The following is a 25,489-nucleotide window of genomic DNA, read 5'->3' on the forward strand; positions in this document are numbered from 1 at the left end:
TTTAGCCATCTTCTTTGTCAAAAGGGTTTCTGCAGCCTGACCAAGCAGTGGCACAGTGAATAGAGCGTCAGACTGGGATGCAGAGGACCCAGGTTCAAGACCCCGAGGTCGCCAGCTTGAGCGTGGGCTCATCTGGTTTGAGCAAAGCTCACTAGCTTGGACCCAACATTGCTGGCTCGAGCAAGGGGTTACTCAGTCTGCTGAAGGCCCATGGTCAAGGCACATATGAGAAAGCAATCAATGAACAACTAAGGTGCCGCAACGAAAGACTGACGATTGATGCTTCTCATCTCTCCCCCTTCCTGTCTGTCTGTCTCTATCTATCCCTCTCTCTGACTCTCTCTCTGTCTCTAAAAAAACCCCACAAAACCCAAAAAAACCTACCAAAAAATGGGGTTTCTGCAATTAGCTAGCTGACTACTTGATTAAAAGGAGGGAAGTTTACTTCCTGACCTCACAACAACCCATGTACATTACACATTATCCAATAAAAATTTGGTGTCCTGGAGGACAGCTGTGATTGGCTCCAGCCACCCGCAACCATGAACATGAGTGGTAAGAAATGAATGGATTGTGATACATGAGAATGTTTTATATTTTTAACGTTATCATTTTTGTTATTAAAGATTTGTCTGTGAGCCAGATGCAGCCATTAAAAGAGCCACATCTGGCTTGCGAGCCATAGGTTCCCAACCCCTGTTATAGAGAATTGATAGAACTTCTTCCTGAAATATTTGGTAGAATTTACCTGTGAACCCACTTGAGCTATATGCTTAATTCTTGATAAGTGAATGCCAGGATTAAATTAATGTTGTTTTATATGGAGATATGATTACATTTTGAGGCATTTGAGGGTAAAGTCACAACCTTGCACATAAGAAAGGGGTTTTGCCCTGGCCGGTTGGCTCAGCGGTAGAGCGTCGGCCTAGCGTGCAGAGGACCCGGGTTCGATTCCTGGCCAGGGCACACAGGAGAAGCGCCCATTTGCTTCTCCACCCCTCCGCTGCGCTTTCCTCTCTGTCTCTCTCTTCCCCTCCCGCAGCCAAGGCTCCATTGGAGCAAAGATGGCCTGGGCGCTGGGGATGGCTCTGTGGCCGCTGCCTCAGGCGCTAGAGTGGCTCTGGTCGCAACATGGCGACGCCCAGGAGGGGCAGAGCATCGCCCCCTGGTGGGCAGAGCGTCGCCCCATGGTGGGCATGCCGGGTGGATCCCGGTCGGGCGCATGCGGGAGTCTGTCTGACTGTCTCTCCCTGTTTCCCGCTTCAGAAAAATGGGGGAAAAAAAAAAAAAGAAAAGAAAAAAAAAGAAAAGAAAGGGATTTCACCTGCTAGGAGAAAGTCATTCTCTGTGTAAAGCCAACAGTTTGAAATCTCTGTTCAGATCCAAGATTGTGTTTCTGTGGAAACTTCCTCTAACACCATTACACGTCACCTACAAGAATGAACCTGAGCACCAGGTTTGTATCATGTGATCTCTTCTCCTACCCTATGGCCACAATTGATTAGACCAAAGATGGACAACTGACATAATTTGGACCAATCAGATGTTCTCTTCAGGTATTTTGTATTTAAGACCAAAGTGCAGTTATCCAGTTTCTGCACACAGTTGGAAACGAGGAGCGCCAGATACAGGAGTTGTGGGCCAGTTGTTGGAGTGTAAGTTATTTCTGCTAAGAGAGAAGGATAAGGTAGAAACTGATCTGGTTGCTGGGAACACGCAGGCAGAGTGGGGCTGCTGGACGGTGGGGTGGAGAAGCTCAGAAGGCTCTGCCTAGGGCAGGGGAAAGGACAGAGAAAGTGTGAAAGGTATCTCTGCCAGGGTCCTTGGAGGACCAAGCCTTGGCTTGTGTTGGGGTGAGCAGAAGAAAGTGATGTGGAGACAGAAGCAAGGATCCAAGTCTGGGCTGGAGCAACTGAGTTTCCCAACGTGTTGTACTGAGAGCTGAAGCAGGATGGGCTCTAACCCATCTCTGCTCTCCCAGCCCTCGGGCCTAGCTGTTAGTCAACAGAAGAAAATAACAAATGGAACTTGTGGCTTTGCAAAGACAAAAAGAGAGGCTTTATTTAAATAGACTTTAATTAGAAGTAAACAAGAGAGTGTTAAGTGCAAATGCAGTTTGGTTTTTAAGTTAGAGCCATCACCCCATTATTAACTCTGGTGTGTGTGTGGGTGTGTGCAGGTTAGTGCCCTGCTTGTGTGTATGTCTGTGTGAGAATCCATCCGTTTATGTAGTAGATCTTTATGGCTTCTTCCAGCCCACCTCTGCGTCTGCTGATAAGTTATGCTCTTGTCTTTATCATTATTCATCCCTATTATTCATTCTCCTTGATGACTCCTGAACTGCCTTCAGTCATCTTTTCCCGATCTCCCCAAAGCAAAGGCGCCTGGGAGTCTGCAGTTGAGCATGGGGTGGGGCTTGAGGTAACAGGCCACAGCAACGCCCTGGGGTTGAGGCTTCAGCTTTCTGAGTCCAGTGGGTAGGAGTACCTGAAGCCCCAGAAGCGCAGGCCCACAAACACCACGGCCCCGAGCAGCAAGAGGGCGCCCAGGACTCCAAAGAGAATCCCGAAGAAGGCCCCGAGTTTCATGCTCAGATGTTCACAGTGCTCGCCCCAGGGTGCATAGATGGAGAAGGGCACACAGCTGGGGACAGAAAGAGGGAACACGGTCAGTGGGGGCGGGGCCAGAGGAGGTTTCCCACGACAAGTTGTGCTCCCCTTTAGGGGAAGAGACCCAGTCACCGTGAGGTGGGGCTGAAGAGAAGTCACCGGGCAAAAGAGCAGACGTGATGTGACTTCTCAGGGGTCAGCATCACCAGAGCAGCGGGGCGGGGCGGGGCTGGCCACAGGTGAGCACGCGCAGTCACAACCCCAACCCCGCCCCTAAGAGCTGGGCCCCGCCCTCGGCTCCACCCGCTCGCTCCTCGGACCGAGAGGAGATGCAGTGGGCACGCGTGTAGACGGATGGCGCTGATGTGACAAGGCGACAAGGCCCAGGTGCGCTGCCCTCTCCTCCTTAGCAGGCCTGCGGACGTAGTGCGTTCCCCCGTGGCAGCCCCGCAAACAGTTAACTTATGTCCAAGGGGACACAGGGCTCCCGTTTGAGAGCACCCTCCCCCTGCCTGGTACTCTTAAGAAGGGGCAGACCAGGCCTAGACACAAGGCAAAGGGTTCCTTTTCTCCACAAGGAGATAGCAGGGTGGTCACCCAAGAAGCAAAATCAGGTGGAAGAGTTTGACTTTGGAACCCATACCCCGCTACTTAACTTAATGGGTGCCTTGGATAGGGTCCTTAACATCTCTGAGCTGAAGTTTTCTCGTCTTTAAAATGGTCATAATACCTACATAGTAGCTATTGCGAGTTTCAGAGGTAATAGGCACCGTTATTCCCCACAGAGTAGGCACTCACACGTTTACTTTGCCATCATCCTTTTCTTTCTGGCCCCTATTCTTTCCATAACAAAGGGAACCATTGTAATTTTCAGACATCCTGAGGGACCATGGACTTTCTGGACCCCTTGCAGTATATTTGCCCAGCTTGGATTCCCCAGCACTGTCCTCTGCCTCCTGCTCCCTGTGCGCCGTCTCACTCACCTGCAGCGGGGCCCATCAGGCAGGTGCTGGCACTGGCCTCCGTGCTCACAGTAGCCCTCCCTGCACGGCGACACGCAAGTGAAGCCGTCCCGCGGGCTGTAGACCAGGCGGTAGTCCTTGTAGCCATTGCATTTTAAGTAAGTCTGCAGCGTGCTCTCGTTAACTGTCAGGTAAGACACAGATGGACACAGAAAGCAATTCATTAGCACTAAATCTATACCTTTTCAATCAAGAATTCCATTTTAGGCACTTATCCTTAGAAATAATTGGAAGAGTGCACAAATATATATGTTCATGAAAGTCCAGAGCAGCATGGTTTAAAGAATAACAAAGCCAAAGTCAGCCAGCGACTTTGGGCTCCAAGCTAGTGACCTCTGGGCTCAAGCCAGAAGTTGTGTTAAATAAGGAATATTGTGCAACCAGTAAGCACCAAAGTAATGGAAAATGCATTGGTTATGAGACTATGATTTAAAGTTAGCCAGACCTGAGCTGAAATTCAAAATCTACTACTAATTCTTAATTTTTTCAGCCTGTTTCTGTATCTTTAAAAGAAAATGATCCTGACCAGGTAGTGGCACAATGGATAGAGCATCAGACTGGGATGCTGAGGACCCTGGTTTGAAACCCTGAGGTTACCAGCTTGACACGGGCTCATCTGGGTTGAACATGGATTCACCAGTTTGAGGACAGTGTCACTGGCTTGAGTGTGGGATCATAACCATGACCCCGTGGTCGCTGGCTTGAGCCCAAGGTTGCTGGCCTGAGAAAGGAGTCACTGGCTCAGCTGGAGCCACCTAGTCAAGGCACATATGAAAAAGCAGTCAATAAACAACTAAAGCGCCGCAACTATGAGTTGATGCTTCTCATCTCTCCCCCTTCCTGTCTGTCTGTTCCTCCCTCTCTCTCTCTCTCTCAAAAAAAAAAAAAAAAGAAAGAGAAAATGATAATAGCATCTACTTTTCTGTGAAGTTTAAATGAGATAATATTCAGTATACTGGTTGACACAGTAAGCACTACTAATGGTCACTATTAGTATAACATTCTATTTAAAATATATTATACCATACTATATTAAAATATATATATTATAAAATAATGCATCAAATGGGAATATGCACACAACATACAAGGTAATGTGTTCACAATTGTTTAATAAGGTTATCAAACACTAGGTATAATATGAGCCCTTTATTATAGAAAAATTTTGATCAGTGTGAAAGTGTCTGCATAAAAGAAAAATCAGGATACTTACAAAATGGATTTGTCTCTGGGGATTGGAATTACAGCTGATTTTTTTCTCTTCTTTTTGTTAATTTTTGTTTCCTAAAGTTTATAGTTTATACTAGTGGTAGTCAACCTGGTCCCTACCACCCACTAGTGGGCGTTCCAGCTTTCATGGTGGGCGGTAGCGGAGCAACCAAAGTATAAATAAAAAGATAGATTTAACAATAGTAAGTTGTTTTATAAAGATTTATTCTGCCAAACAGCGAAAATCCCACATAAAGTACTTGGTAAGTAATTATTATTATATGCCTTAACTTGCTGTAACTCTGCTTTATAAATTTTATAAAGTAAAGTTACTTCCCTACTTTATAAATCACCATTACTGTGGAACTGGTGGGCAGTTAGAAAATTTTACTACTAACAGAGATACAAAAGTGGGCAGTAGGTATAAAAAGGTTGACTACCCCTGGTTTATACAATAAACATATTTTACTTGTATAATAAAAACTACTGGTTTTTGTTTGTTTTCTTGAACAAAAGGCACAGTCTTGTCTTGGGCGGTTGTTCCCTTGTCCCCACTCCTACTGCACATGCACATAGTTGTTCACAGAATTTCCTATTGTGGCCCCCAAGAGGGACGAGGCTTAGCCTGCATTCCAGAAGAAGCTCTTGCTTGGCTCTGGACCCAAGTAATACAGCAATTTCTGCTGGATTTGGCATGGTCACGGCCCTGTTCTGTGTCTCACTCCCAAAACAGCGTGGGCTATTCCTTTACTTCTCTGACAAGCTTGTCAAACTGTCTCATTCCTGCTCCAGGATAGCCAGGGCCTGAAAGGGACCTCAGAAATCCCATCCCATTTTCTACATGGGGGGGTTGAATCCTAGACTGGGGATGCCTTTGCAAAGGATCACACCCCTCTAGGGAGGCTATCTCTGCCCCTGGGCTGAGACTGTACCTTAATATCTTCCAACTGAAGGACAAAGGAAAAAGGATGTCTTTGTTTATGTATATAAAGTACAATGGTGTTTTGGCTCTGCCTGGTTAGCTCAGTTGGTCAGACTGTCCCTAGTATGTCAAGGTTGCAGGGTCAAACTCGAGTCAGGGCACACACAAGATCAACCAATGAATAAGAGGAACAATAAATCAATGTTTCTCCTTCTCCCTCTCTCTCTCAAATCAATAAAAAAAAAGGTTTAAGTAAAATGGTATCTTAACAAAATCACTAACAATTTTACTAAAAGAAAGCAAACCATTAATGGTGGTTAGGAAGGCAGTGGTTGATGTAATTGCTCTGTGAAACTATGTACATGGGGATTTATCAAGTACTATTTTGTGCTCCTGCTCTTGGACCTAGAAAGCTGGTGTAAAATGCTTATAATTGCTCTCAAAAATTGCAAACAAGGCCCTGGCCGGTTGGCTCAGTGGTAGAGCGTCGGCCTGGTGTGCAGAGGTCCCGGGTTCGATTCCTGGCCAGGGCACACAGGAGAAGCGCCCATCTGCTTCTCCACCCCTCCCCCTCTCCTTCCTCTCTGTCTCTCTCTTCCCCTCCCACAGCAGAGGCTCCATTGGAGCAAAGATGGCCCAGGCGCTGGGGATGGCTCCTTGGCCTCTGCCCCAGGCGCTGGAGTGGCTCTGGTCACAACAGAGCGACGCCCCGGAGGGGCAGAGCATCGCCCCCTGGTGGGCAGAGCATTGCCCCTGGTGGGCGTGCCGGGTGGATCCCGGTCGGGCGCATGCGGGAGTCTGACTGTCTCTCCCCGTTTCCCAGCTTCAGAAAAAATACAAATAATAATAATAATAATAATAAATTGCAAACAAAAAGCCCTGGCTAGGTAGTTCAGTTGGTTAGAGCATCATCCCTATACACCAAGGTTGTGGGGTTTGATCCTAGGTCAAGGCTCATATAAGAATTAACCAATGAATGCATAAATAAGCAGAACAAACAGATGTTTCTCTTTCTCTACAATCAATAAATAAATCAAAAATTAAAAATTACAAAGAAACTAAATAACTTGCTTCTAGCAAGTAGAATACTTGACTGCTTTCTCATGTATGCCTTGACCAAGGGGTTCCAGCTGAACCTGTGACCCCTCGCTCAAGCCAGTGACCATGGGGTCATGTCTATGATCCTATGCCCAGTGGCCAGATGAGCCTGCATTCAAACTGGGGACCTTGGGGTCTTGAACCTGGGTCCTCTGCATCCCAGACTGACGCTCTATCCACTGTGCCACCACCTAGTCAGGTGCAAATAGAATACTCTCTCTCTTTTTTTTTTTTTTTGTATTTTTCCAAAGTGAGAAGGGGGAAGGCAGACAGACTCCAGCATGCACCCAATTGAGATCCACCCGGCATGCCCACCAGGGGGCAGTGCTCGCCCCATATGGGGCATTGCTCTGCTGCAACCAGAGCCATTCTAGTGCCTGAGGTGGAGGCCATGGAGCCACCCTCAGCGCCTGGGCCAACTTTTGCTCCAATGGAGTCTTGGCTGAGGGAGGGGAAGAGAGAGATAGAGAGGAAGGAGAGGGGAAGGGTGAAGAAGCAGATGGGCGCTTCTCCTGTGTGCCCTGGCCAGGAATCGAACCCAGGACTTCCACACGCCAGGCCAACACTGTACTGCTGAGCCAACCGGCCAGGGCTAGAATACTCTTTTACTATTGGTTTGTATGGGCTATCTGGCAGGCTCCCTCTGTTTACCTCCTCCTTCAGCTAACCCTGTGACTGTCCCCAAGATAGCAACTCACAAAGCTTCACACTGAGCACTCCTCTCCTGGAGATGGCGTGGAAGACTACATTGTTCCTAGGCTGCTCACTCCTCTTCCACCTCCCAGGCCGGGCCTCCAGTAAAAATGCCTCCAGCACAGCATCCAGCAGCCGGGTGTTTAGGAAGTCGATGACAGGCCCCCGAGGGCGGTACTGGAACTCTGAGGTGACGTCCCATTGTTGAAGGTAGCCTCCTGAAGCCAGTGCTGTTGGAGGGCCGCTGTATGGGAGGGGTAGAGTGAGGGACTAAGGGGTGTGGGTAAGAGGAGAGTTTGGGGACCAGACAGGAACAATACGACTTACATTTTTTCCACTTTGCTATTCCTGAAAAAGGCCCGCACATCCAGCTTCTCCAGTCTGTAGGCCACCTAGTGCAGAGGGTTAGGGGAATGGGGTGGGGGTGAGGCTCAGTCCAGAGAAGAGGCACTTCCCTTGTTAATGTATTCATTCATCCCTGTCTGTTTCCATCTTTGAATGTGAGCTCCAAGACCCCATCTCGTCCATTTCTGCGTTCTCACACCCCAGCCTACCCCGTGACTGGCATGGGTCCCTGATTAATAAAAGTTTCTTGGTGAGTTAAGGACTTTACATACCTCCCCGACCCCCAGCCTCCTAGTGCAAGGGGAGAACCTGAGATGAATGGCCCCACCTTGCCTCTGATCCTTGACTTACGCACTCATTCCCTTCCCATGTGTACAGTGCATATAGATTAGCTAGACGTAGGGGATGATCGGGGCTGGGATGTCAGCTTGATTTAGGAACAGTCCAGATTCAAAGTCCCACAGTCTGGGGCAGTAGACAATGTCCACAGATTCTATGAGTGTAGATTGCTATAGTAGTAGTAGTAGCAGCAGCAGCAGTAGCAACAGTAATAGCAGCAGCAGCAGCAGGAGGAGGAAATATTGTAGTTTTTGAACACTTGTGTTTCAGGCACCATGCCAAGTACTTTACATATGTTATCATTTAAACCTTGACACAAGTCACTGACACAGGTACTATTATCATTTCTATTTTTATAGATGAGACATCAAATACTTTGTCTAATGAGTGGTAGAGCCTGGATATAAACCCAGGTCTGTAGGATTCTAGAGCCTCAATAACTCAATCACTGTGATTGAGGAATGGCTAGGGGATGGAATCCAAGAAAAGGGAGCCCTCTGTTCCCTCCTGGGAAGTCAGGGAAGGCTTCCTGGAGGTGAAAGGCCTTTTGTGTTTCTTCCATATAATACCCAAGTACAGGTCTCCAGGGACTCTCAAATGGAGGCTGGGGTGACACAGCCACCCTGGGCTCTGTTCATTTCAAGCTGGCCCTTCCAACCCCCTTAAAGGTCTCTGTCCTGAAGCTTCTGCCTTCCTCACCAGGCCTTTCCTGAGGCAGAAGGCCCTTGTCTGCTCTGGTAATTGAATCTAGGTGGCTGATGAAACTGCAGAATGCACAAGTGATGGATGGCTAAGACCCTGCCCCAAGCCTGCCAAGATCCTCCTCCCCCTCAGAGCCACCTGCAGCACTGACCGAGGCGTTGACCTCTGCATCGGAGGCATTTTCTTCTTCTCTGAGAAAGAGCCGGATGATTCTTAAGGGAAGCTCTGGAGATGGGAGAAGCAGATTCATAATCTCTTTGTGAGTTTACCCAGACTTAGCCAAGAAGCCAGTTCAAGGAGACTGCTGATTCTACAGCGATCGGTCACCAGAGGATCAGCAGAAGAGGCTGAGTCTGCTGACCCTCACACTAGAGCTCGTTTGACTATGACCAGGGCTTCCCTGACTCTCTTCTCACTGAGCCATAAGGTCGCCTTCAGTCTTTTCTCGTAAGACCACTCAGGCCCGTGCCTCATGCTGGGACAGCTGCCCCCACCAGCTCTCATAGCCTGCAACTTACTACCACCCAAGAGAAAGTTGGATTTCTGTCTGTGAGTTTGTGGAACTTTGCTCTGGGCCCCAAAGTCCCCCCATCCCCCATTTTTCCCTAAGAGGAAGAAGAGTGATGGCGACAGTGGTGGCAGCATCTGGTGACAACCTGAAATGATGGTGGGAGTGAAACTGTTCCCAGCCAGGAAGCATCGGGCATCTGTGAAGGCTGGTGGGCAGGTGCAGGTAGGTTGGCAGCCAAGAGTCTGGGAGATGTAGCAATGGCCGTGGTTGTAGCAGTAGTTCACAGGGCAGGACGTGTTCTCACAGAGTGTAGTGTCCTCCAGAGCTGCGGAGAGAGCAGAGGTCAGCAACACCATGCTGGGCAGCGGCAGAGAGCCCCCACCCGTGGAAAGCTGCTCCCAAGACAGCTTGGTTTCTTTCCCCCAAAGCCCACTCAATCTACATTCCACCCGTGGGCCACTCTGAACCCTAAACTATCCTCCTCCCTTTTACAGGCACGTCTCTACTGAAAAACTTTTCTCCTCTGCCAGGTGGTATTTGCCCACTTCTGCTGAGGGAAGAGGGGGTTAATCAGACCCTCCACGTCAGGAAAGGACCCAGAAGGCTTTCTCCACTTCCATCCCATTTTCTGTCTTCAAAAGACTGTGGTTCTACCCACTCTGACCTCTGCTCAGATTTCACTTGGGCTTAGTGGAAGCCTCACTGTGATTTCCCTCATCATGACTTCAGTGGCTCAGAGGTCAAGGAGCAAATGGTGGGAGACCTCAAGGGGAATATGAGGCATCCCTGCCTCCCACTGCCCATGACAGCTCCTCCAAGTTTCCCGATTGGAGGAAGCAAAGACCCCAGGCCTTGCATTTATGAAGACCCCAAGGAGCCTGAGGGTCTAGGACACCTCTGGTTTTCTGGCTCTGCCAGAAATCTCTCTTCTCCAGGCCACCTTCAGCCTTTTGCCCTGGCTTTTCCCCATCAGTGTCTCAGGGTGGCCCTGCCCCAGCCTCCCCCACCGCCACATACCTATACAATCTCTTCTCCATCTGCCAGACAGCCTTCCATGCCTACCCTACCTCCTGTCACACCCACCTATTGTTGATCATTCTAAACACTTCCAAGAAAAGGAAAAGAAATGGTTTGCTTGTGGCTGTCTTGGACCTTCCAGGTGTCAACTGTCCCCAGAACCCTTTTTGGCCAGGGTCCCGTTATCAGCTTACGTGCACAGTGATGTCCGTTCCCAGTTAGATTTGGGGGGCAAGACTCGCAGCCCCTCCCAGGATTGCAGTTCACGTTTGGGAAGCACTGCTCCTCACAGAGATTGTTGGAGCGTTCACAGTAGAGACCGAAGGTGTTATTGTCACACTTGCAGCTGGCCACCTGGAATAAGTTGCTGATCACTGGGCGGTCAGGAGGCTGAACCGTTAAGGGCACCTGGGCATTTCAGTACTGACCCATTTGGTCTGAGAATCCATGGACCTTGAGTCCGTGTCTTATTTTGGCCAGCATTCACTGAGCACCTTCTTGGCCAGGCCCTGGGCCTTCGCGCCCCTGCCCAGAGGCACACCGTCCTCCAGCCCGCGTGCCCCAGCCATTCTTTCCCCCAACCCCTCTGTCTGCCTGGCCCTGCCCCAGGTGTCTGGCTCTTCCCTCTCTCACCATGTCTCCACGCCTGAAATCCTTTCTAGAGTAAGACGGGGGGGAGGGGGGCTAAATAAATACATAAATATTCTACTATCCCTTGAAAACTGGATCCTCTGAAAGCTGCAGTCTCCTGCTCATTTCCCCCTTGTTAACCCCAAAACCAAGAAGACAGAGCCTTGCTGCTCAGCACAATGAGAACACCTGTAACCTAGCAACGGCCCAGGGAAGGAGCAGTTCTGGAAACCTCGTCACACTCGCTGGGCTCTCTTTTCTGACCCCTCTCCTGAGATGACGCTGGAAATCTCCCTGAAATGCAACTCCCCAACACTTTCTGCTCCCCAGACTGGATATTTTGGAATCTCTAGGATAATACATTGACTTTAATCTCTATTTTCCCCACTCACTATGTTTTCTTCTCTTCTCCAGCCCCTGGGCTCCCCCACCTCTCTTCCTAACACCGTGATGGTGAGACCGCAGAGAGAAATGGCTGTGCGGGGCATTACACCCCCTTAGGGAAGATTCTGTTTCAGAGCACCTCCCTGGGTCTGAAGAGGAGGGAGTATGGAGCTTGTAATCACTGTAGGCTGTGCCCAGGAGCCCACTTTCCTAACCCACATCTCAGTGCCTGGTTCCAGAAACACGGAGCTATGAATCACTGGGGAACTCTAAGAAAGCCTGAGGTGAAGATTTCCTGCCAGACTGGCAGAATGGGAGCTGGGAGATGGAGATTCAGTTGAGCTGTAAACTGTAGAGAAAGTTCTAATTTTCACATGAATAATTTTGTGGCCTGAGATTGGAATCCACACGCCTCACCTCCCACAGCTCCACCCTCATCCCAACGCACACTACCACAGAGGGGCTACCACATCCCTCCAGTTCCCACTGCCTTCCCTTCAGGACGGAAACCTCCCCCAGCCCCTCCCAGCACTCACCTGCAGGGAGGAATTGCCCACCCTGCTGGTCTGGTTGTATGAACACTGGTCCTTGCCCTTGCAAGCACAGACCACGGTCTTCGGCTGGAGCACAGATGCTAAGTTGTTCTTGACATTTCTTGCTAGAATCTCCAGAGTGAACGGTTCCAGCGAGTTTGGCGTCCATAGCAATGTCCCATTCTCTGCCCCAGGGAAGGAAGACGAGATGGTGGGAAGGTGGAAGCCTCGTCTTCTCTGCTGTCCGACCTGTCTTGGCATCTAACACCCTGAAAGCTGATGCTAGGCCTTCCCCGCCTCTCTCAGACCAGCCCTCAAACCTCATCAGGCATTTCCTTGAGCAAGGCTGGTTTCCTGGGGTCATCCTGGGCATGCTCCAAGCTGGGGGAAGCACCAGGCTAACGAACTGATTATAGGGTGGAACTCCCCATAGAGGGGAAAGCAGTTGCCTCCTGAAGAAACCCCCAGAGGGCAACCTGCTGGGCCTGCACCAGGGTGGGACATCCAGGGGGGGATGGAGGATGAAGGCCAGGCTACACCCCAGGCAGCACCGCAGGCAAACTGGCTCCACCTTCACGGCAGCCCACCCCTTGCCCTGAAGTCTCGCCCATTCCTCTCACTTCCTGGACCTTAAACCAGCCACCCCTTCAGACACCAGTTTGTACTGAAAGCACCATTATGTTTCAAGAAGGACTCTTCTGATCAAACCTGTCTCATGTTTTTCAAGAAAATAGGAAAGACTCCTTAAAACATCAGGATAGGGGGAACTGATAGTAGGAGCAGACAAGAGTAACTTCCAAGCCATCACTCTTCAGGAGATGAGTCCAGTGGAGGAGAAAATCTCCTGATGCCCTTGTCTGTCCCTGTGAGGATGCCACATGGAGCAAAAGCCTGCAGACAAAGCAGTCCCTTCTTATGCGCAGAGAAAGAAAATGAGGAAGAGAGGCGATCAGAGCTCAGAATATGGTCCCTAAGGGCTTTGGTTTAGCAAAGAACAGTCACCAGCATAATTAGTGCTGGCAACAGAAGGCAAGCTGCTTCCTGTGGGCTTTCACACTTTGAGTCAGATCATAGTTGCAGGCCTGGGGGTCTCCACACCATTACTGAGAAATAGAGAGAAGGAGCTTTGCTTTGTCCCAGCACAAAAAATCAGACAAGAAGAGACAAAGGTAAACATAGTAGATAAATGTAAAAATAGTTACAAACATTCTAAACAAAAGTATTTGTATTTCTTTACATATTGTTCTACAGTATATCCTTTTAAAAAGTAGATATAAAAATGTTTTAAATTAGTATTTCTTAGTTGTTATACTTTATTCTAATAATTTGTTGATTACACAGAGATGGTTAAAGGCGATTGCATATTATAGACTGAGATGAAATGATCCTCAAATCAGGTGTACATGCTCCGAGTCAGTCTAGCTCTCTAGCTAAGTCTCCATAAGTCCACCACTATTCCCTGTGGGGGTGGTCACCTATTTGAATGATAGGAATCGTTTTTAAGAAATGCTAGGCCTGAATATTCCAGTGGAAAAGTGACATGAAGTTGCACAGGGTATAATAATGCAAAATTACCCAAAGCTTGACTCTGAAGCTATTCCCTATGCCCACAGCCAAACATTCTTACCCGAAATATTGAGGTTGTCAGTATGGTCGTTTCTAAGAGTGAATGTGACATCCTTAGAGCTGCTGGTGTAGTCGATCTGCACGGTCTGGCCCATGTAGGCTTCTACCACATCGGGACCATCGATAGACGGCGGGTTCTGATCTGGAACACAGAGTGGGGATTTGGGGCCTGAGGTAGGACACTCTACTGACTTGTGGGCCTCTTTTTTTTTGTTTAAGTGAGAGGAGGGGATATGGAGAGACAGACTCCTGCATGTGCCCAGACTAGGATCTATCTACCTGGCAACCCCCATCTGGGGCTGATGCTCAAATTAACTGAGCTATCCTCAGCACCCGGGGTGATGCTCAGACCAACTGAGCCACTGGTTGTGGGAAGGGAAGAGGGAGAGAAGGGGGAGAAAGAGGGGAAGAGAAGCAAACGGTCATTTCTCTTGTGTGCCTTGACCGGGTCCTGGGACTCCCACATGCTGGACCAACTCTTTATCCACTGAGCCAACGGCCAGGGCCATGGGCCTCTTCTTTCTTTCTCTGGACTTCTAGCTTGTCTAAGGCATTCACAGGACTGTGACCCACCTCCCGAAGTAAGAATTACTCTGTGTACCTGTTCTCAGACCTATGCAGAGCAGGTTGGGGCTTACTGCCCACCTGGCCAAATCTTTATTCTCTCCTTATCTTCCCCCAAACATGATCATTTCAAGATCTTTCCTGATCAGAGTGCTATGTTAGGCTTGGTATGAAGTGAATCCAAAAACAAAGTTGTTCAGACCATCATAGCCTTTTTTTTTTTTTACCTTTGAAAGAGGGCTAAAAAACATAAAGGTAATATCTAAGTGGGTATTGCATTTGTCAGGAAATAAGGAGTTAAATCTTTTCACTGGTCTCTGGTTTTTGGAGCCGGGCTATATTCATCTTATTTTTTGTTCATTTATTCAGTCAGTCACTTGTTAAAGTATTTATTGAGTACCTACTATGTGGCTGGCACTGTTCCAGGTAGTGAGTACACAGCAATGAACAAATCATAAAAAAGATACTTATGAAAATTAGAAAATGGCCCTGGCTGGTTGGCTCAGCGGTAGAGCATAGGCCTGGCGTGCGGGGGACCCGGGTTCGATTCCCGGCCAGGGCACATAGGAGAAGTGCCCATCTGCTTCTCCACCCCCCCCCTTCCTCTCTGTCTCCCTCTTCCCCTCCCGCAGCCAAGGCTCCATTGGAGCAAAGATGGCCCAGGCGCTGGGGATGGCTCCTTGGCCTCTGCCCCAGGCGCTAGAGTGGCTCTGGTCGCAGCAAAGCGACACCCCGGAGGGGCAGAGCATTGCCCCCTGGTGGGCAGAGCTTCGCCCCTGGTGGGCGTGCCAGGTGGATCCCGGTGGGGCGCATGCAGGAGTCTGTCTGACTGTCTCTCCCCGTTTCCAGCTTCAGAGTATTTAAAAAAGAAAAAAAAAAAAGAAAATTAGAAAATATGTTTGATAGTTATAAATGCAAAGAAGAAAAAATAAAGCAGGAAAAGTGACTAGGGACTGTGGGTGAATGTGTGTGTGAGGTTTTAGACAGGCTAGTTAAGAAAGGTGACTTTTAAACAGAGACTTGAAGGAGGTGAGGGGCAAGCCCGCGGTTGTCTGGTGGAAGGGTGTTCCAGGCAGAAAGAACAGCATGTGTAGAGTTTCAGAATTAAAAATTAGTCTGGCAGCCCTGATCAGTTGGCTCAGCAGTAGAGTGTTGACCCAGAGTGTCGAAGAACCGGGTTCAATTCCCAGTCAGGGCACACAGGAGAAGTGACCATCTGCTTCTCTACTCCTCCCTTTCCTCCTCCTACTCTCTCTTTCTTTCCCTCTCCTGAAGCCATTGCTCATTCAAGCAAGTTGGCCCTGGGCACTGAGGATGGCTCCGTGGCCTTGCCTCAGGCACTAAAGTAACTTGGTTGCTGAGCAACAGAACAACAGCCCCAGATGGGCAGAGCCTTGCCCCATAGGGGGCTTGCCGGGTGGATCCCAGTAAAGGCACATGCGGAGTCTGTCTCTCTTCCTCTCCACCTCTCATTTAATAAATAATAATAATAATAATAAATAGTGAGTCTGGCATGTTTGGAGGACACAAAGAAGCCAGTGGAGCTGCAGTGGAGAGAGGGAGGAGGGAGGGCTTGGATATTTCGAGGAGCAATTTAGATAAAGCTTTGAAGGTCGTCCTAAGAACAGAATGAGCTGAGTAATCATGGGAGGGTTTGAGCAAAGGAATAATTTGAGCCAAGGAATCTGGTAAATTTTGAAATGTATAACTTAAGAGAGTGTCATGTGCCCCCTAACTCTGAAAACGCCTCTCTGGGCCTCATGCCACTTACTGAGGGTATCGTTCATCTGCTGGTAGCTTTGCAAGAGCATCTCAGTGTTCAGTCCAGTCCTTCTGTTTCCTGTGGCCAGGGTGTCATAGATGCATTGTTCAACTCCATTACACCGGGAGGTCAAGTCTTTATTCAAGGAGTTGTTTTTCAACAGTTGGGAAAAGAAGACAGGGGTGAAGTTGGAAGGCAGGTGGTTGTCCCTCTTGCCAAAGAGGCTTGTTCCGTTGATTTCCCCTGTAACACATGAGGTTCGATGGTGGTGGCACCAGGCACAGGCCTCCAGCTGTGTTTCTGCAGTGCCCACCCCTCATCCTCACTCTGTATGGCATGGAGGGCAGAGGGGACATGAAAGGACCAGTTGACCTCGGCTTCTGAGTATGGAAATTCTGTTGTAGTGATTGAGGGCCACCAGTTCCCCTGTCCTCTTCCAGGTAGAGAGACACAGGTGGGAGGCAGGTGGGGCAGACATCTGGGGCGGCACAAGAATCCTCAGTGTCTCCTCCTCACTTTTCCACCTCTCCCTTATGAAGGACAGAGGTCTGGGTCCCACAGGCCTGAGGGAGACATCCTGGCCCTGTCCCCGCTACCCCAGCACTCTGAAGTCCATACTCACAGGTCATTCCGTAGTGAAAAAGCATCTCTTCAGTGCCATTATGAACAGTGGTGCCATTGGGCATCCTGAAGTCGTCATCTGGATTGCCATTCCAGACCCCTGAAAGATAGAGTAGGGGGTTGGCCGCCCTGGGCGGTGGTTCTCCCCATTCCCTGGGGAGCACAGGTCATGCTCAAAGTGTGAGAAGGGCAGGGCGCCCAGGAAGCGTCTTTCTGTTACATCTGTTCTTGGTTCAGTCTTCTGGGAGGAGGGTAGAGGATGGGCCAGACCCCCAGAGCTCACCCCTCGGCTTTATGGAGAGAAGAGGAGAGAAGGAAGGAGTGGAGGCAACAAAAGGTAGTATGGGAAAACGGGAGGTGTAGGGAGAAGGGCTGCTGGCTCCATCCTTCTCAGAGCCCGTCTTGGATGTTCCCGTGGCTGCCCCGGAAGTGGAGCTTTAGGAGGACAGGAAGTGAGTCTCAGGGGTAGCTGAAGAGGTCCCTGTCCTTCCTTGTTGCTCTGTGCCCGCAAGATTCTTTCAAGGAGGGAGGTTAAGAAAAGGAAACAGCTGGGCTGTCTGCAGGCCAATGGCGGGGGGTGGGGGAGAGACACTGGGGTTCTGGGTGTCTGAGCTCCTGTTGTGGCCACTGCCTCCGAGGCAGGGTCCTGTCTGCTTCTTACCCAGGAGGCCCTCTGTGTGGTTTCGGTACTCCTCTGGGAGGATGCAGGAGGCATGGAGGATGTTGGAGAGAGCAATCACTGAGATGACCACCGTCCCATCTAAGCTGGCTAACACCCGGGAGCCATTGCGGGTCATTACGATTCCAGTGGTGGTGAAGTTTTCCTGGTCTAGAAGGTTGGGAGACATATGAGGAGGAAACCAGCGTTGGGTCCCTCCCTGCAGGCTCAAGACTTGGCAGTGTTGAAGTTCAAGATGCAGAGAGGAGACTGGGAGCAGCTCTGGGATGTCCTTCTCCAGTGGTCCCCAAACCAAACCAACAGGGCACCCCTCAAGGCCACACTCTCCACTGATGCTTGGGGACTGAAGACAGGGGCTGCCACAGAGAGGCTGTCACAGCACCGGAGGAGGGACAGGAGTGAGGAGGGAGTGCTTAATGCCCTGCTCCCGGGGGAAGAGGCTGTTCAGGCACTGCTGACAGGACAGCATGGCGGCCACCACTCTCTTCTGCCCAGTGCTGCCTCCACACCCCATCGCACTGCTCCTAGGCAAGGGGCCACCCCCTGGACCCTCACAGCTGTCCCCAGCCTACCTTCTCCTCTTTCAAATGTCACAGTCTTGTTATTGAGCCGCACGCGGACTGTGTCATTGGGCTCAAGGAACCACTGAACCTGAAAGGAAATTGGAGGAGGACTAAGCCTGACCCGCTGGTGGGCTCCAAGGCTGAGGAAAAAGGCTGTGAAGAGCTCAGAACCTGGGCCCTGGACGAAAGTGAAGGTGATGGAGCGTGTGACATGGAGGTTTTTCTGCCTAATGCCTATGAAGGCTTAGCATGGGCCAGGCTCTGAGCTAGGCACACGGCTTAGATTATCTCATTATATCTCACAACAGCCCTGTGAGGTAGGTAATATTACCCCCATTTTACTGTAAGGAAACTAAGGCATCGGAAGTTAAGTCATGTCTTCAGTCACATAGTTGGTGGACCCTGGATCCTAATCTTGTGTCTCCAGGGTTGACTCTTAAAGTATACATCAGCAGGAGGTGTCCTCCCCTCACCCAGGCCCTTCCCTTCCTCCCTCTCTTCCCTTCCTGGGCCTCAGTCTCCAGCAGAAGTTCCCTGAGGGCTCTGTGGGAAGGGGACAGGGATGCCGAGTGCCCGTGCCTCACTCACCGTGATGGGGGCCAGGCCGCTGGAGCTGTACTGAGCAGCAAAGGCGATGAAATTGGTGGCCTGGGCTGAGCCGGTCTGGGCAGTGCGGCCCTGCAGCAGGAAGGAGGAGTTCCCATCCCTGGCCCTGACCAGCAGGAAGTCCCCCAGCCCATTGAAGGTGTAATTGGCACCATCCAAGGTGGTGATGTGGGGGTCCCCGAACATCCAGGCTGGGAAAAGGAGGCACCACATTGGCACGTCAGATGAAAGAAAGGTCTGAGATTCCCCATGGCCCCAGGTAGACTGAAGCCTGGGGAGCTGTTCACGGTTTACAGAATCCTCCTTGGAAGCCCTCTTGCATTTCTGTGCCCCCACCCCACCCATGTCTGCTCATCATTTCCCACCCCCCATTCCCAATACCATGTACAAAGCCCTTCTGTTTGCTCTCCACTGAACAACAGAACCATCTCCACCTTCCCTTGGAGCCACAGCCTTGCTCCGGGAATCGAGTGCTGCCCTTGTCCAGGCCCCGAGAGGCTACCCCTCCCCAGGTCCTCTGCTTTGGGCCTGTCCCAGGGCGGGCCCCAGTGGACTCACCGGGCCTTGGGGGTTGGTACCCAAGGCAGCTGATGTGGGGCCGCCTTTGTTGGTACAGTGCGCAGAAGGAGGGCCGGTCATTCCAGCGGCAGCACCAGTTCCACGGCTCTAGTTCTTGCTCTGTGGAGAAGAGCAGCGTGTTGAAAGGTGGGTGGGACACGGAGGGCCTGAGAACCCCTTGGAAGGTTTGTGGGGCAGTATGATGTGGGTGGCAAGGGCGTGGTTTGGGAACCAGGCATACCTCAGTTCAGATCCCTTCCTGCTCAATGACCTTAGGCCATGGACCAGTGACGGTCTCTTTTGCAGGCTTGTTGCAGCCAAGCCCCCGGGTGGGCCCGCTCAAGGTTGGAAATGAAGAACTTACTTCCTTGAAGGGTGGGGTGCTGAGTCTCACTGTTCTCAGTGCAGGGAGGGGGAGGATGTGGCTGATGATCTGGGACTAAGGAGGCTGCTTGGATTACAGGGAGGAGGGGGAGGATGCACATCATCTGTCCCACTACACCTCTGCCCTCTAGCTCTTCTGAAGAGTCTAAGAAGATGACTCCGTGTCTTTCCCTGGACAGCTGCTAATATGACTCCAGAGGAACAGGATCAGACCAGGTTCCCTCCCCTTCCCTGGGAAGATACCCCCCTCTGGGCTGGGGTTATGGGGCCAAGTGGAGATGTGGCAGAAGGCACTCAGTCATAAACCCCTAAGATGCCAGCTGGAAGGGATGTTGGGAGCTGCCTAAGTTTACAAGATCAGGAAACTGAGGGCCAGAGCAGGGAGGAACTGGGAAGGATGGGGACAAAAGGCTTCATCCTGTGGGTCCCACTGCTTGGTGTGGAACCCGTGGCTGGCCTCTGACAGGGAAGAGTAGAGAGCTCCAGAGGAGGTGGGGTGGAGACCTCTGGGGACACACATACCCAGATGCCAAGGACTCCACACTCTCCAGCCCTGGAGAAGCTCTCCCCACGGCCCGTAGCTGCAGCACACGCCACCGCGCCAGGAGGAGAAGCTGCACAGCTGCCTGCTGCTGAGCCCCCACCAGCCTGCAACAAGGGCACACACCCTCAGGCCCAGGACGCTTGTGGTGGGGGCAGGATGGGGGCGGGGTGTTTCTGGGGAGGGGCTGAAGCTGCCTCAAAAGGGACAGGTTAGGCATGACCAGAGGGATGGTGGGTGGGTTTGTGGGGGACAGTGGGGATGCCCCGAGAGACAGGAAGGAGTTGTCACCTATGTGGATGTGCTGGAAGCGGAAGTCCCATACTCCCTGCTGCCAGGAGCAAGGGCAGGAGATGTGGTTCCAGCCCCAGCTGTGCCACTGAGGCTGCCTCTTCAACCACTGCAGGCACTTGAGACGGTAGTTGGGTCTTTCTTCCCTGTGTAGTTGGTAGACCTGCAGCCCTCTGAGGCCTGGGGGAGCAAAGGATGGAGGGGTTATCCCGGGACCTGGGGCCATGCTGGGCCTGGGGCCATGCCGAGACCTGGGGCTATGCTGGGGCCTGGGGCCATGCGGGGCCTGGGGCTATGCCGGGGCCTGGGGCTATGCCGGGGCCTGGGGCCATGCGGGGCCTGGGGCTATGCTGGGGCCTGGGGCCATGCGGGGCCTGGGGCTATGCTAGGGCTGGGGCCATGCGGGGCCTGGGGCTATGCCGGGGCCTGGGGCCATGCGGGGCCTGGGGCTATGCTGGGGCCTGGGGCTATGCCGGGGCCTGGGGCCATGTGGGGCCTGGGGCTATGCTGGGGCCTGGGGCTATGCTGGGGCCTGGGGCTATGCCGGGGCCTGGGGCTATGCTGGGGCCTGGGGCCATGTGGGGCCTGGGGCCATGCTGGGGCCTGGGGCTATGCTGGGGCCTGGGGCCTGGGGCTATGCTGGGGCCTGGGGCTATGCTGGGGCCTGGGGCCATGCGGGGCCTGGGGCTATGCTGGGGCCTGGGGCTGTGCCAGGGCTGGGGCTATGCCGGGGCCTGGGGCCACAGGTTCTGCCTTAGCTCTAGGAAAAATCAAAACTCAGAGATGTACCCTCTGTACGCCACTTTTCCCCTCTGGACAGCTCTTCTATGGATGAGACCCAATTCAGATTGGCAGCAGTTCCTCCCCAAAGACCCCTTTGATGTGATCTCCAAAGCCCTCAAAGCTTGGACCTTAGGGTGAAACCCTAAGTTGAGTACCTGTACTCAACTCAGAGCCAAACCCTGGACCTGAGTTTCAGTCCCCCCCCCCTTTTGTCTGTCACTCTAAGCTTACCTGCCAATGCCCCAAACCAGTTCCTCCTCATGTGCCCTGTATCTCAAAGCATGATGCCACCAGCCACTAGCCACCTGTTCAGATACTTGGCATTCATCCTTGACCCCTGGTTTCCCCAGCCCAGACATGTCAGTGGCCAAGGCAGCCAGGGCCGAGGCCGATGCTCAGAGGCCAGCTTGGGACCACAGAGAAGATGGCATGCAAGGCTGAGTCTTGCTCCAACACCACAAATCTAAAGAAGCGTCTGCTGTGCCCAGACACTGTTCTTGGAAGGGAGAAGTAAGCAGGAGAAGAAGCCCTGAAAGGGGGTGTGAACTTTAAATAGACCTTCAATTAACTGTAAGTTTGTTTTTTTTAATTTTTGTTGTTGTTGTTTTTTTGTATTTTTCCGAAGTTGGAAACGGGGAGGCAGTCAGACAGACTCCTGCATGCACCCGACCGGGAGCCACCCGGCACGCCCACCAGGGGGCGATGCTCTGCCCATCTGGGGCTTTGCTCTGCCGCAATCAGAGCCATTCTAGTGCCTGAGGCAGAGGCCACAGAACCATCCTCAGCGCCTGGGCAAACTTCGCTCCAATGGAGCCTTGGCTGCAGGATGGGAAGAGATAGACAGAGAGGAAGGAGAGGGGGAGGGGTGGAGAAGCAGATGGGCGCCTCTCCTGTGTGCCCTGGCTGGGAATCAAACCCGGGACTCCCACACGCCAGGCCGACGCTCTACCACTGAGCCAACCGGCCAGGGCTAATTAACTGTAAGTTATATTCTACCCACCCCAACTTCCTTGAGTGAGAAGGGTGGGGGGCTTCAGGGTTCATTCAGATATACTAGGACATTAGATTTTGACCCTGTTCTCACATAAAAGAAATATTGTCAAGATAACTATAACTTCTTAAGGTTTTGAAAGGAATAATTGTTTATGATTATCTGTTTGTATATCTTCTCCACAACAACCTGGTATCAGGGGAAACATATCAGATAATCTCCCCCAAAACACACATGCACACTTTGTCGTATTGCGCCCCCTAGGGTCACAAGCGGATGCATCTTGACAGAAGTACCCTAATCTGACTGGGCAGCTTTCTCCACTAGATGGCACTTAGCTTCTGTTTACCAAATGTTCTTGCTACAGAACAGAGAGAACTGGATTTATGCTTCAGAATTTACATGGCTGATTTCTAATGATAAAATATCTTTTGTTCTATCACATTTTGGAAATGATCATTTTTTTTCCCGTTGGGGCTTCCAGACAGTATGGAGGAGGCCCCATGGGCTTCTTCCTGACGCTAAAGTACTAGCCTTCTTACCAGAGTGAGAGTTTTTTGAGAGCAAACATAGTTGGTCTTTTCCCTTTTATTTCATATTCCTGGCTCTTAGCACAGTGTCCAGCATGTAGCAGATGCTCAATAAATGACTAAATGAAAGTCAGACCTCTGGAGCACCTCTTGGTAGATTCCTTTAAGTTAAGGGATCTCATCTGGCTTCACGTTCCATTTCTTGGACAGGATACCTGGAGAACCGTCCTGACCACCCAGTCATAGTCCGACACCCTGCCACACCCTGGTCCTCACTTTCAGGACCTGGGCCCCCACGGAGGGACCACCTGAGTTTAGCTCATCCCAGGGAGGAGACAGAGCCCCGATGGAGACTGTACTGGGGGGAGGGCAAAGAAGGCACCAGCTGCTCCCTGGGCAGTACCAAGTCCCTATTCCATCTGCGGGAGACCAGTTTGTGCTGGGGACACCCTTCAGGATGGTGGGGATGCTAGAGGGTTGTCTCTCCAGGACTGTCAAGGCCCACAAAGTGGAGGCAGCAGAGGACTGAAGCCCAACTCAAGTGTGATTAGGCGACCCTTTTACCTGAGTTGGAATTCAGGAATTGGTCCGGACGATACTTCTCCCACGCTGGCTGGGATGTCAGTGGGCTGTTTTTGTAATACCCATCTCCACTGCAGGCAAAGGAAAGAAGCTCAGGCCTCTGTCACACACAGAGTCTTTCAGTGGCAAGTTATTCATTCAACCAGTCAGTCAGCCCGTTAGTCACTCATTCAGTCCAACTAGTCAGTAGTTATCAGCTGGTCCAACAGTTATTCAATCAGTTGGTTAGTCAGCCAGCCAGAATCACTGACTCCCACCACTAAGCAGGAAGGAGGAAGACTTTGGATGGATGGAGCAGGGGTTGGAAACTCTAATCTAGTCCACATCTGACCGACAATGGGCAGAAACTGGTCATGAGGCAGGGGTGTGAAAACAAGAGTTCAAGCCTCCTTCAGGTTAGTTTCCCTACAACTAGGGATTAGTGGGGAAAGTGTGTGGGGATGGTGAAGGGCCAGTCTCTGAAGTTAAGCAGCCGTGAATTCAACCCCTGATTCCAGCACTTAGTAGCTTGGTAACCAAGGAAAAGTGACTTTGCCTCTTTGATTCTTAGTTTTCACATCCATGTAAAAGAGATTATAGTAGCATCTACCTCACAGTATTGTGAGGATGAAAAGTGGTGATATCTGTAAATCCCTCAGAACTGAGTGAGGACCAGATGCAACAGGTGCCCCCCCTCCACCCGTGGTGGGGTCCCAAGGCTGCTCCAGGAAGGAGAAAATCCTGGAACGGATCCTGCGCACTCTGGGTGTGTGCCTCAGAGCAGTGACTCTGATATATTCTCCTCTCTGTCACAGGATGGGTGATGTACACAGGCATGACAACTTCCAGGGGGCAGGCACACTCAGGATGGTGTGAAATTCCTAGGTGATTAGGTGGTTCCACTCCTTTCTCCTTCACAGCACATTAACAAGCAAGTGAAAGAAGTGTGATTATAAAGGCAATCCTGAACACCGGTGCAATGAAAACTATTTGAGCAATTACTAGTAACAAATTACATGTGACCTTCACAGCCAGCACCAGGAAATATCACGGTGGGGAATTGTGGTGTCAGAGACTGAGCCACCATCACACACAGGAGCCCACGCCCCCCTTTGCAGCCTCATCCCTCTGCTCCCTGTCTTTCCCAGTGACCCCACACAAGCTGTTGGTGGTCCTGGGTGAGGGGTTCATTCTCAGCCCAGGGGCATCAGAAGTCAGGAAGGCAGATTTCAGCCTCAGATGTCTGAGTTCAAATTCTTGCTTTGAAAAAAAAGAAAGAAAGAAAGAAAGAAAGAAAGAAAGAAAGAAAGAAAGAAAGAAAGAAAGAAAGAAAGAAAGAAAGAAAGAAAGAGAAAGAGCCTGACCAGGCGGTGGCGCAGTGGATAGAGTGTCAGACTGGGATGCAGAAGACCCGGGTACGAAACCCCCAGGTCTCCAGCTTGAGTGTGGGCTCACCAGTTTGAATGCCGGGTTGCTGGCTTGAGTGTGGGATCAAAGACATGGCCCCATTTTCGCTGGCTTGAGCTCTAGGTCACTAGCTTGAGAAAGGGGTCACTTATTCTACTGTAGCTCCCCCTCCTCCGGTCAAGGCACATAAAAGCAATCAATGAACAACTAAGGTGCCGCAACGAAGAATTGAGGCTTCTCATCTCTCTCCCTTCCTATCTGTCTGTCCCTCTTTCTGACTCTCTGTCTCTGTCAAAAAAAAAAGATTCTTTCTTTGCCACTTCCCAGCTCTGTGACTTTGGGCAATTAGTTATCTATTTGTACCTCAGTTTTCTTCTCTGTAGAATAAGTAATAAACAGTATCCCCTTCATAGGGTTATTGTAATTAAATGAAATAATGCATATTAAGTACTTAGTATAATAAATATTGGCCACTATTATTATAATATTGAAAAAATCAAAAGAGGTCAGTTAATGTCAATGGAAATCAGAGAAGTCAAAGCTCTGGGAATTATTACATTGCAAATGTTCTTGGGGAGGAAAGAGAATGGCAGTGAATAGGGATCTTTTAATGTGAAACAGTAAGAAATAGGATATAGCCTATTCATGGGAACTGGCACCGGTGTGAGTCAGAAGCACTAACAAGGAGGCTTCCGCCTGGTCGCGGGGTACAGGAGTGTGTGTGCAGCAACAACACTGCTCTGCCCTGCTTCCTATTGTCTGCTCAGTGCTGGCAGCCCTCCCCCTCCTACCTGGAGAAGCCCATGAGCACCTCGTTGTCTAGGTGCTGGCTCACATCCCACTGCATCCCACCACTTTGGTAGAGAAACAGGGCGAAGGATCTGCTCCCATCTGTGGAGAGGATGGCCTGGTAGGTGTTGGTCTGGGGGTTGGTTGGAGACAAACATGGAGATGCCTGTGAGAGAGCTGGAGAGTCCTTCCTAATGTCCCATCATTCATCCCACACCC

The 25,489-nt window shown here is 50.9% G+C and overlaps 1 protein-coding gene across 13 annotated transcripts in view; it reads right to left on the reverse strand.

Annotated features, from left to right (window-relative positions):
• Positions 1-2,034: 2,034 nt before the first annotated feature.
• Positions 2,035-25,489, reverse strand: part of MUC4 (mucin 4, cell surface associated) — a 39,907-nt gene continuing 16,452 nt past the window's right edge. For all 13 annotated transcript variants that reach the window (XM_066240889.1, XM_066240885.1, XM_066240881.1 and 10 more), the window contains 19 exons: positions 25,273-25,403; positions 23,078-23,166; positions 20,210-20,389; positions 19,900-20,025; positions 18,994-19,113; positions 18,418-18,626; positions 17,839-17,917; positions 17,249-17,416; positions 16,589-16,687; positions 15,976-16,209; positions 13,642-13,782; positions 12,018-12,199; positions 10,662-10,821; positions 9,596-9,775; positions 9,091-9,164; positions 7,881-7,945; positions 7,559-7,797; positions 3,593-3,755; positions 2,035-2,643 (listed from right to left, as the gene is read on the reverse strand). In XM_066240889.1, the coding sequence (XP_066096986.1) occupies positions 2,457-2,643; positions 3,593-3,755; positions 7,559-7,797; positions 7,881-7,945; positions 9,091-9,164; positions 9,596-9,775; positions 10,662-10,821; positions 12,018-12,199; positions 13,642-13,782; positions 15,976-16,209; positions 16,589-16,687; positions 17,249-17,416; positions 17,839-17,917; positions 18,418-18,626; positions 18,994-19,113; positions 19,900-20,025; positions 20,210-20,389; positions 23,078-23,166; positions 25,273-25,403 (2,826 nt within the window). In that variant the 3' untranslated portion in view covers positions 2,035-2,456. The remainder of the gene's footprint in view (positions 2,644-3,592; positions 3,756-7,558; positions 7,798-7,880; positions 7,946-9,090; positions 9,165-9,595; positions 9,776-10,661; positions 10,822-12,017; positions 12,200-13,641; positions 13,783-15,975; positions 16,210-16,588; positions 16,688-17,248; positions 17,417-17,838; positions 17,918-18,417; positions 18,627-18,993; positions 19,114-19,899; positions 20,026-20,209; positions 20,390-23,077; positions 23,167-25,272; positions 25,404-25,489) is intronic.

Source organism: Saccopteryx bilineata, chromosome 8 (genome assembly GCF_036850765.1).
Source record: "Saccopteryx bilineata isolate mSacBil1 chromosome 8, mSacBil1_pri_phased_curated, whole genome shotgun sequence".
In the NCBI taxonomy this organism is placed as follows: Eukaryota; Metazoa; Chordata; class Mammalia; order Chiroptera; family Emballonuridae; genus Saccopteryx; species Saccopteryx bilineata.